Below are 13,346 nucleotides of genomic sequence, written 5' to 3'. Positions count from 1 at the left end.
ACAGGAGTGATGTGCACACGTCTATTAGTGTTGGTTAAAAGACGCGCAACAGAATTATGCACAAGTTGAAGGCGATTAAGAGAAGACTGGGAGACTCCTACATAAAGTGCTTTGCAATAGTTTAACCGTGAGCTAATTAGGGCATGTCTCCAGGTCATGTCGACATAGAAACATTTTAACTTTGGCCAGGAGATGCAGCTGGAAAAAAATTGTCCTCATCACATTGTTGATTTGTTTGTCAAACTTCAGCTGACTGTCAAAGGTCACTGCCAGATTTCTGATGGTTGAACTGAACTTTGAAGTCAACGCCACAGTTTCCCCGAACACAATACATTCTGTTTTGCTGTTGTTTAAATGAAGAAAATTCTGGGCCAACCACTGCTTAACTTCAGCAATACACCCAGACAAAGAACATTGTGCACCATTTGGCTTCACTGGCAGATAGATCTGTGAATCGTCAGCATAAAACTGTAAAGAAAGATTAGGCCTGGCTAAAATTGACCCAAGGGGTAACATAACGAGAAGAGGATAGGGCCAAGAACAGATCCTTGTGGGACTGTGCGACAGAGAAGGTTCTACTAGATAAGTTTGACATAAACCATTTCAATGCAGTGCCGTGGATACCAACATAACCACTGTGTCAAATGCTGCTGTCAAATCAAGCAGGACTAAAACAACAGGACACTTGTCTTCCACAGACAGACTGATATTGTTGTGCATCTTTTACAGTGCAGACTCTGTGCTGTGCCGAGACCTAAACCCAGATTGTATTTTCTCAAAAACAGAGTTATCCTCGAGAAATGACTGTAATGGTATAAAAAAAAAACTTTTTCTAAAACCTATGTAACCTATATTATATGGTAATTCAACAGTAAGATCATTATAACTGCTTTAGACGAGTCATTGAATGCAATGAAAGGGGAAAACATTTCTCGGATAAGACAAATAAAACAACAAACATGATAGTACTCTAAGTGCTGTCAGATAAACTCAGTCAATAAAATACAGTGCCAAAGAGATTTGATTTAAAATAATTCAGAACTTTATGTCAGTTTATGTGATTTTCAGATTTGGGGAAATGACTGAATGTGGAAAGTTAGAAATGATTGCGATCCTGAGCAGTTTAGTGGTTGTGTTACTACAAGCTTGTCTTTTGTTCCTCAACTTTATCTCTTCTGATTTCTTGGATGTCTTAAAGGGCGAGTTTCAACGTGTTCAGAATCAGAATCAGCTTTATTGGCCACGTTTGCGTACACAAACAAGGAATTTGACTCCAGTTAAAATTTGCAGTTAAAATCCAGTTAAAATTCACTTAACATATAAAAATAAAAAAATAAACATAAAGGATTAAAGAGAATAAAAACAAAACAGTAAGACTAGAATGAGACCAGTAGAATACGTCTATGTATGAGAATAAATACAGTATGTACATGTACATTTTCCCTTAGATTCACTTGTTCACTTCTTTCAGGAAGAACTTTATACACAAGTCCATTTTCCTACTTAACCAGGATCAGTGTGTTACAAGTTCAGTAAATTTAAACATATGGTGTTAAGCAAGCTAGACATACAATGATTAGATTTGACCTTAAAATGTTTGTGTTTATAGCTGTAAGGATTGTGCCAATCATGCCAGCGGCTGTTGTGTGGGATTACCACATCCTGCTAGTGCCAGTTTAGACTTGGGATTGACCTTTTCCATTCCTGGCACACCTATCCTGTTGTACTGGTATGATACCACTCATACATCTATTCATCAACCACGTGGGAAGTCAACTAGTCTGTTAGAGCACTCATTTGATGAGAAGAATGTACTTCAGGACCACATACATTAAACAAATGGGATAACAATGTTAATATTATGTATTTCAATGTATTTATTTATTTTTACTGTTGCTTATTGTTAAATTGTACAAGGTGTGTTTATAGACGGATGGATGGATGGATGGCTAAATAGATAGATAGATAGATAAATTACTTTATTCAAAGTCATCTAATATTTTGTATTCAAAGCATAGCGGTATACATACAATAAAAAAGTACAATAGAATAGTTTAATAGCCCCTAGTGTATTTCAGAGGAGTATTTGAACTATATACAAACAGTGGTGGATGACAAATTTCACGTGATGACTATCCTAAACATAGGGGCCCTGCTGGGAAATTACAAGGGCTCTCTTTCTTGCTTAGGTTTCCTTGCGTGTGAGTGCTTGCGTGAGAGAGGCTATTTGAACTGCCACGCCTATTTTATTATTATGGTTTAGTAATCCAGCGCTGGGGAGGTGGGCAGTTTAGTGGGAAGGGTTAGTTGTTTAAATACGTCAAGTGAGAAAAACAGCGATGTAAACATAGCAACGTGACTTACAAAATAAGATCCGACGAATTACCAGGCTTTTATTTTGATAGGGCACAGCGGAAACGACGCGTCTGCCGTCGGCTGGTTTCCCGCCGCTACAATCTTCACTCTCCATTTTGGAGAAAAAAAATCTTCTTCGCTGTAAAACTACACTGGACGATAATCTATAGTTGATAAAAAGAGAAAAGGGAACCTGCTAACTTAAATCTTTTTGTATGAGGGTAGGATTTTTCTCTCGGTAAAATGGGAAACTGCCACACCGTCGGACCAAACGAGGCTCTTGTGGTTTCAGGTAACGCTTTTGGACGATTTGTTCCAGTTGCTCGACGCCTCAGAAAAAACAAAACGTTAAAATACCCCTTTCTTTTTTCATTTGTATGTGTTGCATCTAAATCTAGACATCTAGAAAAGCAATAATTGACTGTAATATTCCATAAAATAGCACCAATTGGTTTTCCTCATCAGTTCACAGCCCGCCCTGTTATCTCCCCTCCCTCCACAGACCAAAATGATAGATTTTATGGTTTATTTTCCCACGTGTTGATAACGATAATCACGTTTTATTAAAGCTGAAATGTATATAACAACGTAATATATTACATATCTTCGAGTAAACATCGCTGCACTGTGCTAATAGTAAATGATCGACGTATGTTGAAACTACGGCTTGTGATTGCTGTAAATCGTGTTCACAAATGCCATTTCCTAGTTTGTGTGGATTGATGTGGTACAATGGCATTTAAAAGAAAATGTAAATGAAGATAAAGATATCAATATAGGTATAAGGAGACTAGACTAAGAGAAGCTGGGGCAAAAAAAAGGAAAAAGAAGCATTTTTTCATCGGACACTAGTGGTGATATATGGCGGCGCTTGGAGAGCAGAGTTAATTGAATTACAGCAGGCTCCATCCTCTCCTCAGCCAGTCTGGACTGAACACTACAACTACCAGCTCATGCTTTATAATCCCCTATAACGATGAACACGTTTTCAATGCAGTGGTGTCAATTCAGTGGAAGCTAAGGTATGGCAAGGTTACGAGTCACAGAACTTAACTGGAGTATCAATCAACACGTCCAGCAAATACTCATCACAGAAGTCTATGTAGATTATCTGTGTGGTCAAGAAAATTTGAACTTTTTCAAATGCAGTCTCGCTCACTGCAAAAACTCAAAATCTTACCAGGAATATTTGTCTTATTTATAGTTAAAATGTCTCATTTTTAGTCAAAAAATCTCATTACACTTAAAACAAGAGTCATTACCAGAAAAATAACTTGTTATTTGACCATTTTCACCTGTTTCAAGTACATTTTCACTTGAAATAAGTAGAAAAATCTGCCAGTGAGACAAGATTTATCTTCTCATTACAAGCAAAACAATATTGTTCCACTGGCAGATTTTTCTACTTATTTTAAGTGAAAATCTACTTGAAACAGGTGAAAATGGTTGTTTTTGAGTCTTGTCTTAAATGTAATGAGATTTTTTTTGACTAAAAATTAGACATTTTAACTAGAAATAAGACAAATATTCTTGTTAAGGTGAATTTTTGCAGTGTATAATAACTAGTGAAATCGATCATGTTCTGATTTGCATTTGTAGTTATTCTATATGTATTAAGTAATAGAATAATCAATACAAAGAGACAGAGTAATTCCATAAATGTATTTGAAAAAACAAACATTTACATTTAACCCTTGAAGCACAGGTGTGGCGGCTGCCATACCTTGCCATACCCAATTGACGCCCCTGTTTCAATGTATTATTAGCTTCAATAAAAACTATTATGCCCAATGTGGGATCCACACTGTGGAATGTTTTGGAAATAGAAATTAAAGTGTGCAGCACATACCAAATATTGAAACAAATATTGAAGAACAAGATGCTCATTAAGTATGATCATATTGTATGAGTATTTATTTAAGTGCCTGAACTTAAATAGATAATAGGTCTATGCAGTATATTTAATGTTTTCAATATACAAAAATATATGAAATGTTTTTCTTTTAATTGATTTTCTGCTCTGTATCGGTATATGTAGGAGCTGACAGAAATTGATTATAAAATGGTAAAAAGCTAAGCTTCAGTCTAGACCTTTTTGGTCTTGTTTTGTTTATATATTTTGGTCTAATGCATTTAGACCAAAATAGCCTTAACTTCATGTTTATTTGTTGTTTTCTTTTCTTTAATTTCTTTTGTATTTGAATTATTATTTTGGAAATGACCGAAACAAACAAAACAAATGTTATTTCCGTCCATTGGCTTTTGAGATTAAAAGCAAAATGCTGCAGTTGAAACTGTGGTTTTGGCATCATTGTGCAGGGTAGATTTCCAATCGGCCTCCGTAAATGAATCTGTAATACTAGATTCCTGTCTGGTTGAGTTTTGATGAAAAAGAGGGCGAGAGGAAAACAAAATGAAACATTCATTGTAAGCAAACTTTAAAGAGCACGTCAGTCATCCCCTCCCCAACTTCCTCCTCTGTGGTGTGAAGACATTCAGGAATTCCAGTTATGCTGGTAGTGAAATGCTGTGTATTTTTGAAAGACCTCACTTCAGCCTTGGTTGACATTTTGCCAGATTTTCTTCTTAGTAAAATCCTCTCCCGCCCATGTTAATTCATTAAAAGGGCACTTCTAATACATAGGTTATTAGATAGATTCATGTTTAGACATATGTTTGAATTTGCATGGTAAACTAGGATATTTTGACATTCAATTAAAATGGTTCCTCATTATTTTCAAGTGCAGTTTGTTCCTTTTTTTAAAAACTTTTCTCTGCATTATTATCATATGGGATGTTGTTCAGTTAGCCAGGAAGGTGAAGTCCTTTTAAAATGCAGGAAGCTACTTCATGAAACAATGTTGCTTTTTTTTTTAACTTTTGGCTTCAGACCAGAAATGTAATCTCTCTTGAAAATGTTGTGTAGGAGGCAGGGGTCTATATGTCCTGGCAGAGTGGTAGTTGGGTAGCGTGAGTTTAAACAGTAAATATAGCCCGGGTCCTCCCATTCCTCCTCTGCCTGTCACTTAACATGTGCCAGCTGGGAATGTCACACGAAACACTCCAGATTAAGCTATCTGAGGGGGGCAAGGGAAGGGGAGCAGCATGATTTCCTCACTAAAAAGAGCTCATTTTATTGCAAGTCTCTTGTAAAAAGAAAATCTTAATGACAGGAGGGCACTGGGACAGAAAATGTCAAAATCTTGTTCTGATTTTGTTTATCATCAGTTAATATGCGTATTAAAAAAATAGAAATTGTGCTAGAAAGTAGGGATGGGCGGTATGGACAAAAAAATTTATCACGATAATTTCTGGCATTTATCCCAATAACGATAAAAAAAATACCAATACAAAAAGTGTCATCAACGGGAATCTTTCTTTCTTTCTTTCTTTCTTTCTTTCTTTCTTTCTTTCTTTCTTTCTTTCTTTCTTTCTTTCTTTCTTTCTTTCTTTCTTTCTTTCTGGCATTTATCCAAATAACGATAGTCGTTTCTTTCTTTCTTTCTTTCTTTCTTTCTTTCTTTCTTTCTTTCTTTCTTTCTGGCATTTATCCAAATAACGATAGTCGTTTCTTTCTTTCTTTCTTTCTTTCTTTCTTTCTTTCTTTCTTTCTTTCTTTCTTTCTTTCTTTCTTTCTTTCTTTCTTTCTTTCTTTCCTTCTTTCTTTTTGGCATTCATCCCAATAACGATAGTCCTTTCTTTCTTTCTTTCTTTCTTTCTTTCTTTCTTTCTTTCTTTCTTTCTTTCTTTCTTTCTTTCTTTCTTTCTTTCTTTCTTTCTTTCTTTCTTTCTTTCTTTCCACAATTTATCGTTTTTACCGTGAGATGGCAAATTCTTACCGTGGGGAATTTTGTTTAATCTCTTTTATGAGTAGTAGTAAACTTTTGCATTTAAGCTCAGCAGTCAGGCAAACCAAATGCTGCAACAGGTTTGCATTGTATTATTGTATTGTATTGTGTTATTCTGTGGAAAGTGTGGGTAACATAAAGTGGAGCATGCACATGATCATCCTGCTTCGAAACTGGGTCAGCGATAGATCTGTTTCAAAACATGTATGCTTGAATCAAAACAAACATACTGTACTGTTCAAGATCTAAACCAACCCGAGTGGCTGTTTTTTACCCTTTCTGTCGTCTGCTACAATCATATGTAATTAATTTCAGCCGTGTTACTTTATAGGTGGCTGCTGTGGCTCAGATCAGAAGACATATGTTGTGGGAGGCTGGGCGTGGGCCTGGTGGCTCATTTCTGACATCCAGAGGTAAGACTGCCCTCTTGTTTTAGTCCAGTCCTTAAATATGTTCTTAGGCTCATTCAGGGAATGTTAAATATTTAGTTATATCTGCAATTACACATGTAGAGGGGCTCCTTATGTTTAAGAAAGAAAGCTTCATTTATTGCCATTTCAAGTCCTCCTTTGACGAGTAGGTAACAGGATTAAAGGTTGAGAAACTTGAGACTGAGGAAGTTGAACCCATTGAACAGTAAGTACAAAAATAGGGGAGAAAAAATCACATCTCTTTAAAACTTTCTACTTTAATATTAATCATATATCTTGAATACTCAAGATTGTCATTCTTTATTTCAGTATATCCAAAGGGTATTTATTGTTATAATAATGGTATTAATGTTATATGATAAGAGGGTGCATTCTGCCTGCTGCCAGCCAGTATCAGTGGTTTCTGTTTATCAGACAAAAGCCCATTAGGACGGTGTAACGCATCAATTGACTTTACATATCAGTGTGTTTGACAAAATCACAGCAGACAACATACTCTGATTTTGACATGTATTTACATGTAAAATGATAGGGAAATATTGTTCACACACACAGCTCACTGCTGTCTGCTGCATGTGCTGCTGCTGCAAAAAAAAGCAAGCCTTTTCTAATGTTTCCCAAGTTGGGTCAAATTTGCACCAGTGGTCAATCCATTGTGCATTTTTCGTGGTTGATGGACTGCTGATGAGTCCTACTGTCAAATGAAAAGAAGTATAAACAAACAAATATATCATCTGGTACTTACTTGGTCTTAAAATTAGCTGATAACAGGCTAAAAAACAACAACAAACACTCACTCACTCACTCATCTTCTCCCGCTTTTCCGTTACCGGGTCGCGGGGGCAGCAGCCTCAGCAGGGATGCCCAGACTTCCCTCACCCCAGACACCTCCTCCAGCTCTTCCGGGGGGAGTCCGAGGCGTTCTCAGGCCAGCCGAGAGACATAGTCTCTCCAGCGTGTCCTGGGTCTTCCCCGGGGTCTCCTCCCGGTGGGACATGCCTGGAACACCTCCCTAGGGAGGCGTCCAGGAGGCATCCAACAACAACAAACAAACAATGAAAAAAATTTAAGCAGTGTTGCATCGTTTCAATTTTTCTTTAAAGGGGACCTATTATGAAAAACACGTTTTTTCTTGTTTTAACATATATAAAGTGGTCTCCCCTCACCCTGCCAACACAGGGAAGATGGAAAGACACGAAATTCTGCAGGGTCTGTACACCCCGCCCGGCTGAATCTTCCAGTGTCATGTGATTTCTACGAGCCGTTCAGAATCTGCTCCCGTCGTGACTCACGACGGGAGCAGATTTCCATAGGTCGGCCTCCGCTGCTGAAACCACGCCCACAACTAACTCTGGCTGGAGCGTCCACCATTGTTTAGAAGCGGTGACTGTTTCCACAGCGAAGGACAGTTTTTGCATCAACATTTACCCTCATAAAAGGATCAGTGCCCACAGTACGGACCCGGCAACTGCACACGAGTCAGCGGTAAGTGACGTTATTTTTTTATGTTATTTATATTTGTCTACAAGTAAGATCTTTGCATGGGCTAAGTATTTAGCTTAGCTCCGGAGCACCGGGGCCGCTCACGGACCGGACCGGTTAGCAGCTCTGGTGGCTCCAGTGTTCCCTAACGGAGCCACTCACTCGTTAGGTAACACCGGAGCTCTATTAGTAATACATTTTTTTCTGTTTATGGTTTCAGATCTTCCAAGCACCTGAAGCTGTTCAACGACACCTTCAGAAGACGCACGGTCTTTCCTTGAGCCAGCAATATTGCATTGTTTTTTATATACAACTTATGTTCTTTTATTTTTTTAACAATAAAGTTGCCATTTGTGAAAATTCAGTGTTGTGATTTCTTTACAGTTAACATGAATCATTTGTCTTGTAACATAAGAAATGAAATGATGAGGAATCGGAGTAAATAACTGTGGTGTAACTGTTTAGAATTCAATTAAATCTTCCTGTGTGAATTAGTGTGAAGACGAGGTGACCCGGTCAGGGAACTAAAGGCTGATTTATGGTTCCGCGTTTCACCAACGCAGAGCCTACGGCGTAGGGTACGCGTCGATTTAACGCAGAACCTTAAGATCCGTTTACACCCTGTAACTGAATGCGAGCGTCCGACTATCGCGTCGAGCTGCGTGACATCGGACGCTCTCTGTCCACACTGAAACCGTTAAACTTGCGGCCAGTTAGGACAGTCCAATACAAAAAAAATAAGGCAATGGAATTTATTTTGTTGCCGAAGCTCCCTCGCATGGGACACGCTTGTACGCAGCCGGCTCTTCTGCCTGGAGTGAGGGTTTGTTCCCTCCCCTGCTACACGTCATTCAGGCAGCCAATCAGCACAGAGCCTCATTATCATAGCCTCCCCTCCCCTAAGGATCACTCACAGAAAATGAGGTTAGAAGCGGTAAAACTAGTGACAGGGCCCACAGGCTGAATTTCTGATTTATGTAGAAAAAACAAGCTTTAGATTGTTTTTAAGACATTCAAGGCCTGTTTAAAATATACATTAAATGCCATAATAGGTCCCCTTTAACAAAAATTAAACCAAAACCCAAAAGCAGTGTGCTTAAAAACTAGCTATACCCCCATCACTGAATATCATTTAGAAGTTAGCCAAATATTTCCAATTGTGCTGCATCCGTTCAACAGCTTTTGTTGGCATTCCTTGGTGTATAACTCTCTTAAACTACTACCACAGTACTTTTGTTAGTCTGATGTCTGGACTTAGCTGTTGTAACGCCTTGATTTTTTTTCCCTTTTTTTACATTTTGAGACATTCTGTGATATGTTTACAACTGTGGTTGAGGTTGTTGCCCTGTTGCGTGAGTACGTTTCAAACAAACTTCTGACAAATGACAAGCCGCTTCACATTTGGCCCAAGAATACTTTAGTATATTCAGAAGTTTGTGGTTGACTCAGTCACTGCAAATAGCAAAAGGAGCCAAAAAGATATTTGTGCTGAAATGTTGTTTAGCTTTTCTTTTTTTTTCTTTTTTAAATATGGTGATGAGTATTTTGCCAAACATCTCTGTTTTGGTCTTATTTGTATAAATCACATTGTTTTGGACAGATAATTGTACAATGTTTTATGCAAGTCCTTGTAATTGCTTTAGTAAATGTTAAAGATCCTGTCAGCGTCGTTGATGCGTGTTTTGCTTCACTGGTAAGGTGGGCTGGCCTGCAAAGGGTGATGTGGGAGGAAGTGTGGCTTTCTGTGCTTCCATGTTGTTTTGTTGTCTTTAATTTTGTAAAGAGAGAAAATGTTTTTCTCCAGGCGGTCATTACAAACAAGCCATACTTTTCCAGTCTGTTTCTAATTGTATTGTTATACACACCCATTTTGCGGCCTGATACACACCAAATTACATTGTCATTGTATTTTTATTCACTTAGTTCGGTTTTTGTTCACAATTGCTGTTTTCACTCCAGCCCAAATGTAGCACCACAGGCCACATGACAATAGTCTGTGCTGTTTTGGTCGATATCCGTGTTGGTGGACTGTCATGTTTTCATGACAACGCGCCTGAAGCAAAGAGCAGAAAAGCATAGCGATATAACAACTATGCGTTTTGACCCAGAGTTGGCCTTATTTTATTCTTTTTTTTAAACATATTGTTTGTGCTGGTCTAGGCTAACTATTGAGTTTTTAAACAAATCAATTTTATCTACTCATTCACAACCCATGATGCACTGCTGAGACGTCAACATAAGCCTTGTTAACGCAAACAAACGGACAGCATCAGAGTTTGCTGTGCAGGGAATTAGCCGTGTGGAGATGACCTGTTCAGAGAGGTCTAGTGGCCCTTTTGCACTAGTCCTTACTCGGCCCGACTCGGCTCGTCACGCCTCTACCCGTTTTGTCCCCGTTTGTTTTTCCACAGCCAGGTGAGAAGCGGGCAGGTTGGGGTGAAGCTGCTGTGACGTACTCTATTGCGCAACCGCTTTGTTCATGTCGGCGCTGATGAGAAATCAGCTGGAGCCGCGAGCGGCTGAGAGTAAAACAGCCCGTTTACATCCCTTTTTTAATTCTCTCGTCAGCCACCAGGTTTATGAACATCTGCACCTCAGAGTTGGATCACCAAACAGACGTTTGCGCTTTATAATAAAATCGCCGCGAGTCGCGCTCGCGCTGACTCCCGCTCGCGCTGACTCCCGCTTCCTGATTCAAACGTCTGACGGCCCCGCCCCCTGACCAATCAGTGGCACGGAGGGTGGTGACGTCAGAAATAGTCCCGGCTCAGCCCGGATAGAACCTCGCCAGAATGGTTACAGAAAAAGTATCTGCTTGGAGCGGCTCTACCCGCATCAGCCCCTAGTGCAAAAGCGCAAGACGGGGCCATGGCGGGTAGAACCGAGCTGAGGCGGGACTAGTGCGAAAGGGCCATAGGTGTGCCAATTTTGGTACGGCTGCTGTGTTCATACTGACCCAAGTGAACTGCACTGAGAGTTCTTCAGACCGTCATAAATGGTGCCAATGTGAAAACACCCTTGGATGTAGCGGATCCATTACACTTATGAATAGACTTTCTCAGACCAGAAGTAAAGACTCCAAATTGTTAGTGATTGTTTTTTTTAGCACTTCCCAGCAATAGTTGCTTCTCATTGATGATATTGTGGTGGATATACACACACAGGACAATTATTAATTCTCAGAGTTATAATTCACGGCGACCTCGCCCATGTTACAATATCTTGTTGTTCCTTTTACAAGGGATATTCTTCCCTTTAATTATACGTGCTACTTTAAGAGTAGAGACACACCTCGGAGGTGCTGACGTTTTTACCTGCGCGAGAGTTTGCTGTTGTGTGGTTTTTGGTTACTCACTGTGTTAATTTAATTAAATGGAGTGCTCTCCAAAGAGGAATTAATCTCCGTCGTTTCTCTGCCTACATCAACCGCACTCCTACAATATCTTTCTTTCTTGGTATTATGATTATACACCTGAATACTCCGGACCAGAAACCTGCCAAAACTTCTGCTTTTGTAGAGGTACTCACATTTGCTGATGATCAGTCAACTACGTTTGATATTGCAACTTATTGTTTTAATATTATATAAACATGGGGGAGTAGTTATTTTTTACGCAGTACTTTTGCATTTTAGCTTAGTTGTTGTGTAATATCTCATGTGGAGTTCACCTAAAATTGCCTTTACCTAATTATAACACCTGGTAAGGACCAGATGATTTATAATTATTACTGTTATCATAATTATGTCCTTATACTTCAACCGTAGAATTTAAAGAGGGTGTACCGGTACTTTATTTTTCATGTCACTACATGTCAAGTAAGTAGATAGTAGATCTCACCATGTCTGCAATTATCCAATATGAGAATACAGGTTAACATACAGAGATCATCACGAATAAATAGACATAATGTTATGAATGCGATGCACAATTTAAACAGATGACAGGGTCTTTTTTACTTTTACTGATGATGCTGGTTGGAGTGCAGATGTGTGCACACTTCATTTTATTTGTCAGGGAAAAAAACCTTACGATAACCTTGATTTAAAAATTGGCATCTTGTCAATCGTTTTTGTATCATGAAAAGTTTATATAAACGAATAGAAGAGTCTATTACTTACTTTTACTTTTATACACTTCACTGAAGAATGAATTAGTAACTTATAACGAATCAATACAAACAACATCTGTGTTTAAAAACTACTATTTATTGTGACTTGTAAACGTAGGAGCCTAGTGTTGTTTTGTTTGTTTCTGTTCAGTGAAGCCCAATGAAGCAGCTTCAGTAATGACCCTGGAAAGATAAACGGTCGAGACATGATGGTAACGAGGGAAAACTACTGTCAACAGTAAACCCTGTAGTTTTTGAATTCCTGCTATGAACCACCGAAACAAATAGTATGTTAGTTACTGAAAGGCTATTTATCTTTATCTGCTCCAGAGCTTGAAACCAGACCACTAACAAGAAATTAAATGTATTATTCAAGTCTAGTCCCAATCAAGAAACAAAACCCACTGTTCAAACCATGCCATCTTACATACACTTTATTCAGATTATAACACACTACATAACATAAAGCCATTCAGGCTAATATATGTTTATAGACCTCCACAGCTAAGTCAGCTATTGCAGGAAGTGAAGTGGACTCTGGGTTGTCTTGTAACCAGCTTTCAGTGAAACATTTTCCTACTTGAGTGGTTTGAAATGCAATCAATCAATTCAAAATTAAAAGGAACGTACCATAATTACCTTAATCCTTTTTTTTTGTCTGTTAATTGCTTGAAAGCATCATCAGAGAAAGATGATGCTTTCAAGCATGTCAGGAGAAGAAACATGTCAGGTATTTAAAAAACCTAAAAAAATTCTTGTCCGACAAAAAGAATGAGCAAATTAACAACATAACTTAAACCTATGACAAAATTCTGACTGTCCTTTCTGTCGCTTTAGCTCCTCATAAAAAAAAGAAGAAAGAAACCTAATTGCCTGGCTGCCTCTGTGTTCCCACTTTTCTAACTGGCTTTGCTGTGTCTATTATTGATCTAACCTGCTCTCAGCTTGACGATGACCCTTCAGGTTACTCATCACACATTAAGTGCTGCCCTTCATCTTCAGTAACTAGGGAACGATAATGTTAGACCTCGACAGCAAAATACAAAAGTGCTTTTCCTGTAGACGATGTACACTTAGAATCAAACTGTCCCAAGGATTCCTTTCTCTTAGTTTTCACCAT

The 13,346-nt window shown here is 38.5% G+C and overlaps 1 protein-coding gene across 2 annotated transcripts in view; it reads left to right on the top strand.

Annotated features, from left to right (window-relative positions):
* Window positions 1–2,445: 2,445 nt before the first annotated feature.
* The window catches only part of LOC133459808 (flotillin-2a), a 29,738-nt gene continuing 18,837 nt past the window's right edge, over window positions 2,446–13,346 (top strand). Inside the window, exons 1-2 of one of the 2 annotated variants that reach the window (XM_061740108.1) lie at window positions 2,446–2,647; window positions 6,535–6,616. In XM_061740108.1, coding sequence (XP_061596092.1) covers window positions 2,599–2,647; window positions 6,535–6,616 — 131 coding nt within the window. In that variant the 5' untranslated portion in view covers window positions 2,446–2,598. The remainder of the gene's footprint in view (window positions 2,648–6,534; window positions 6,617–13,346) is intronic. The other variant, XM_061740107.1, reaches the window with a different exon arrangement.

Source organism: Cololabis saira, chromosome 14, assembly GCF_033807715.1.
Source record: "Cololabis saira isolate AMF1-May2022 chromosome 14, fColSai1.1, whole genome shotgun sequence".
NCBI classification, from domain to species: domain Eukaryota; kingdom Metazoa; phylum Chordata; class Actinopteri; order Beloniformes; family Belonidae; genus Cololabis; species Cololabis saira.
The sequence above is the reverse complement of the archived record's forward strand: the minus strand, read 5'-3'. Positions and strand labels throughout refer to the sequence as shown.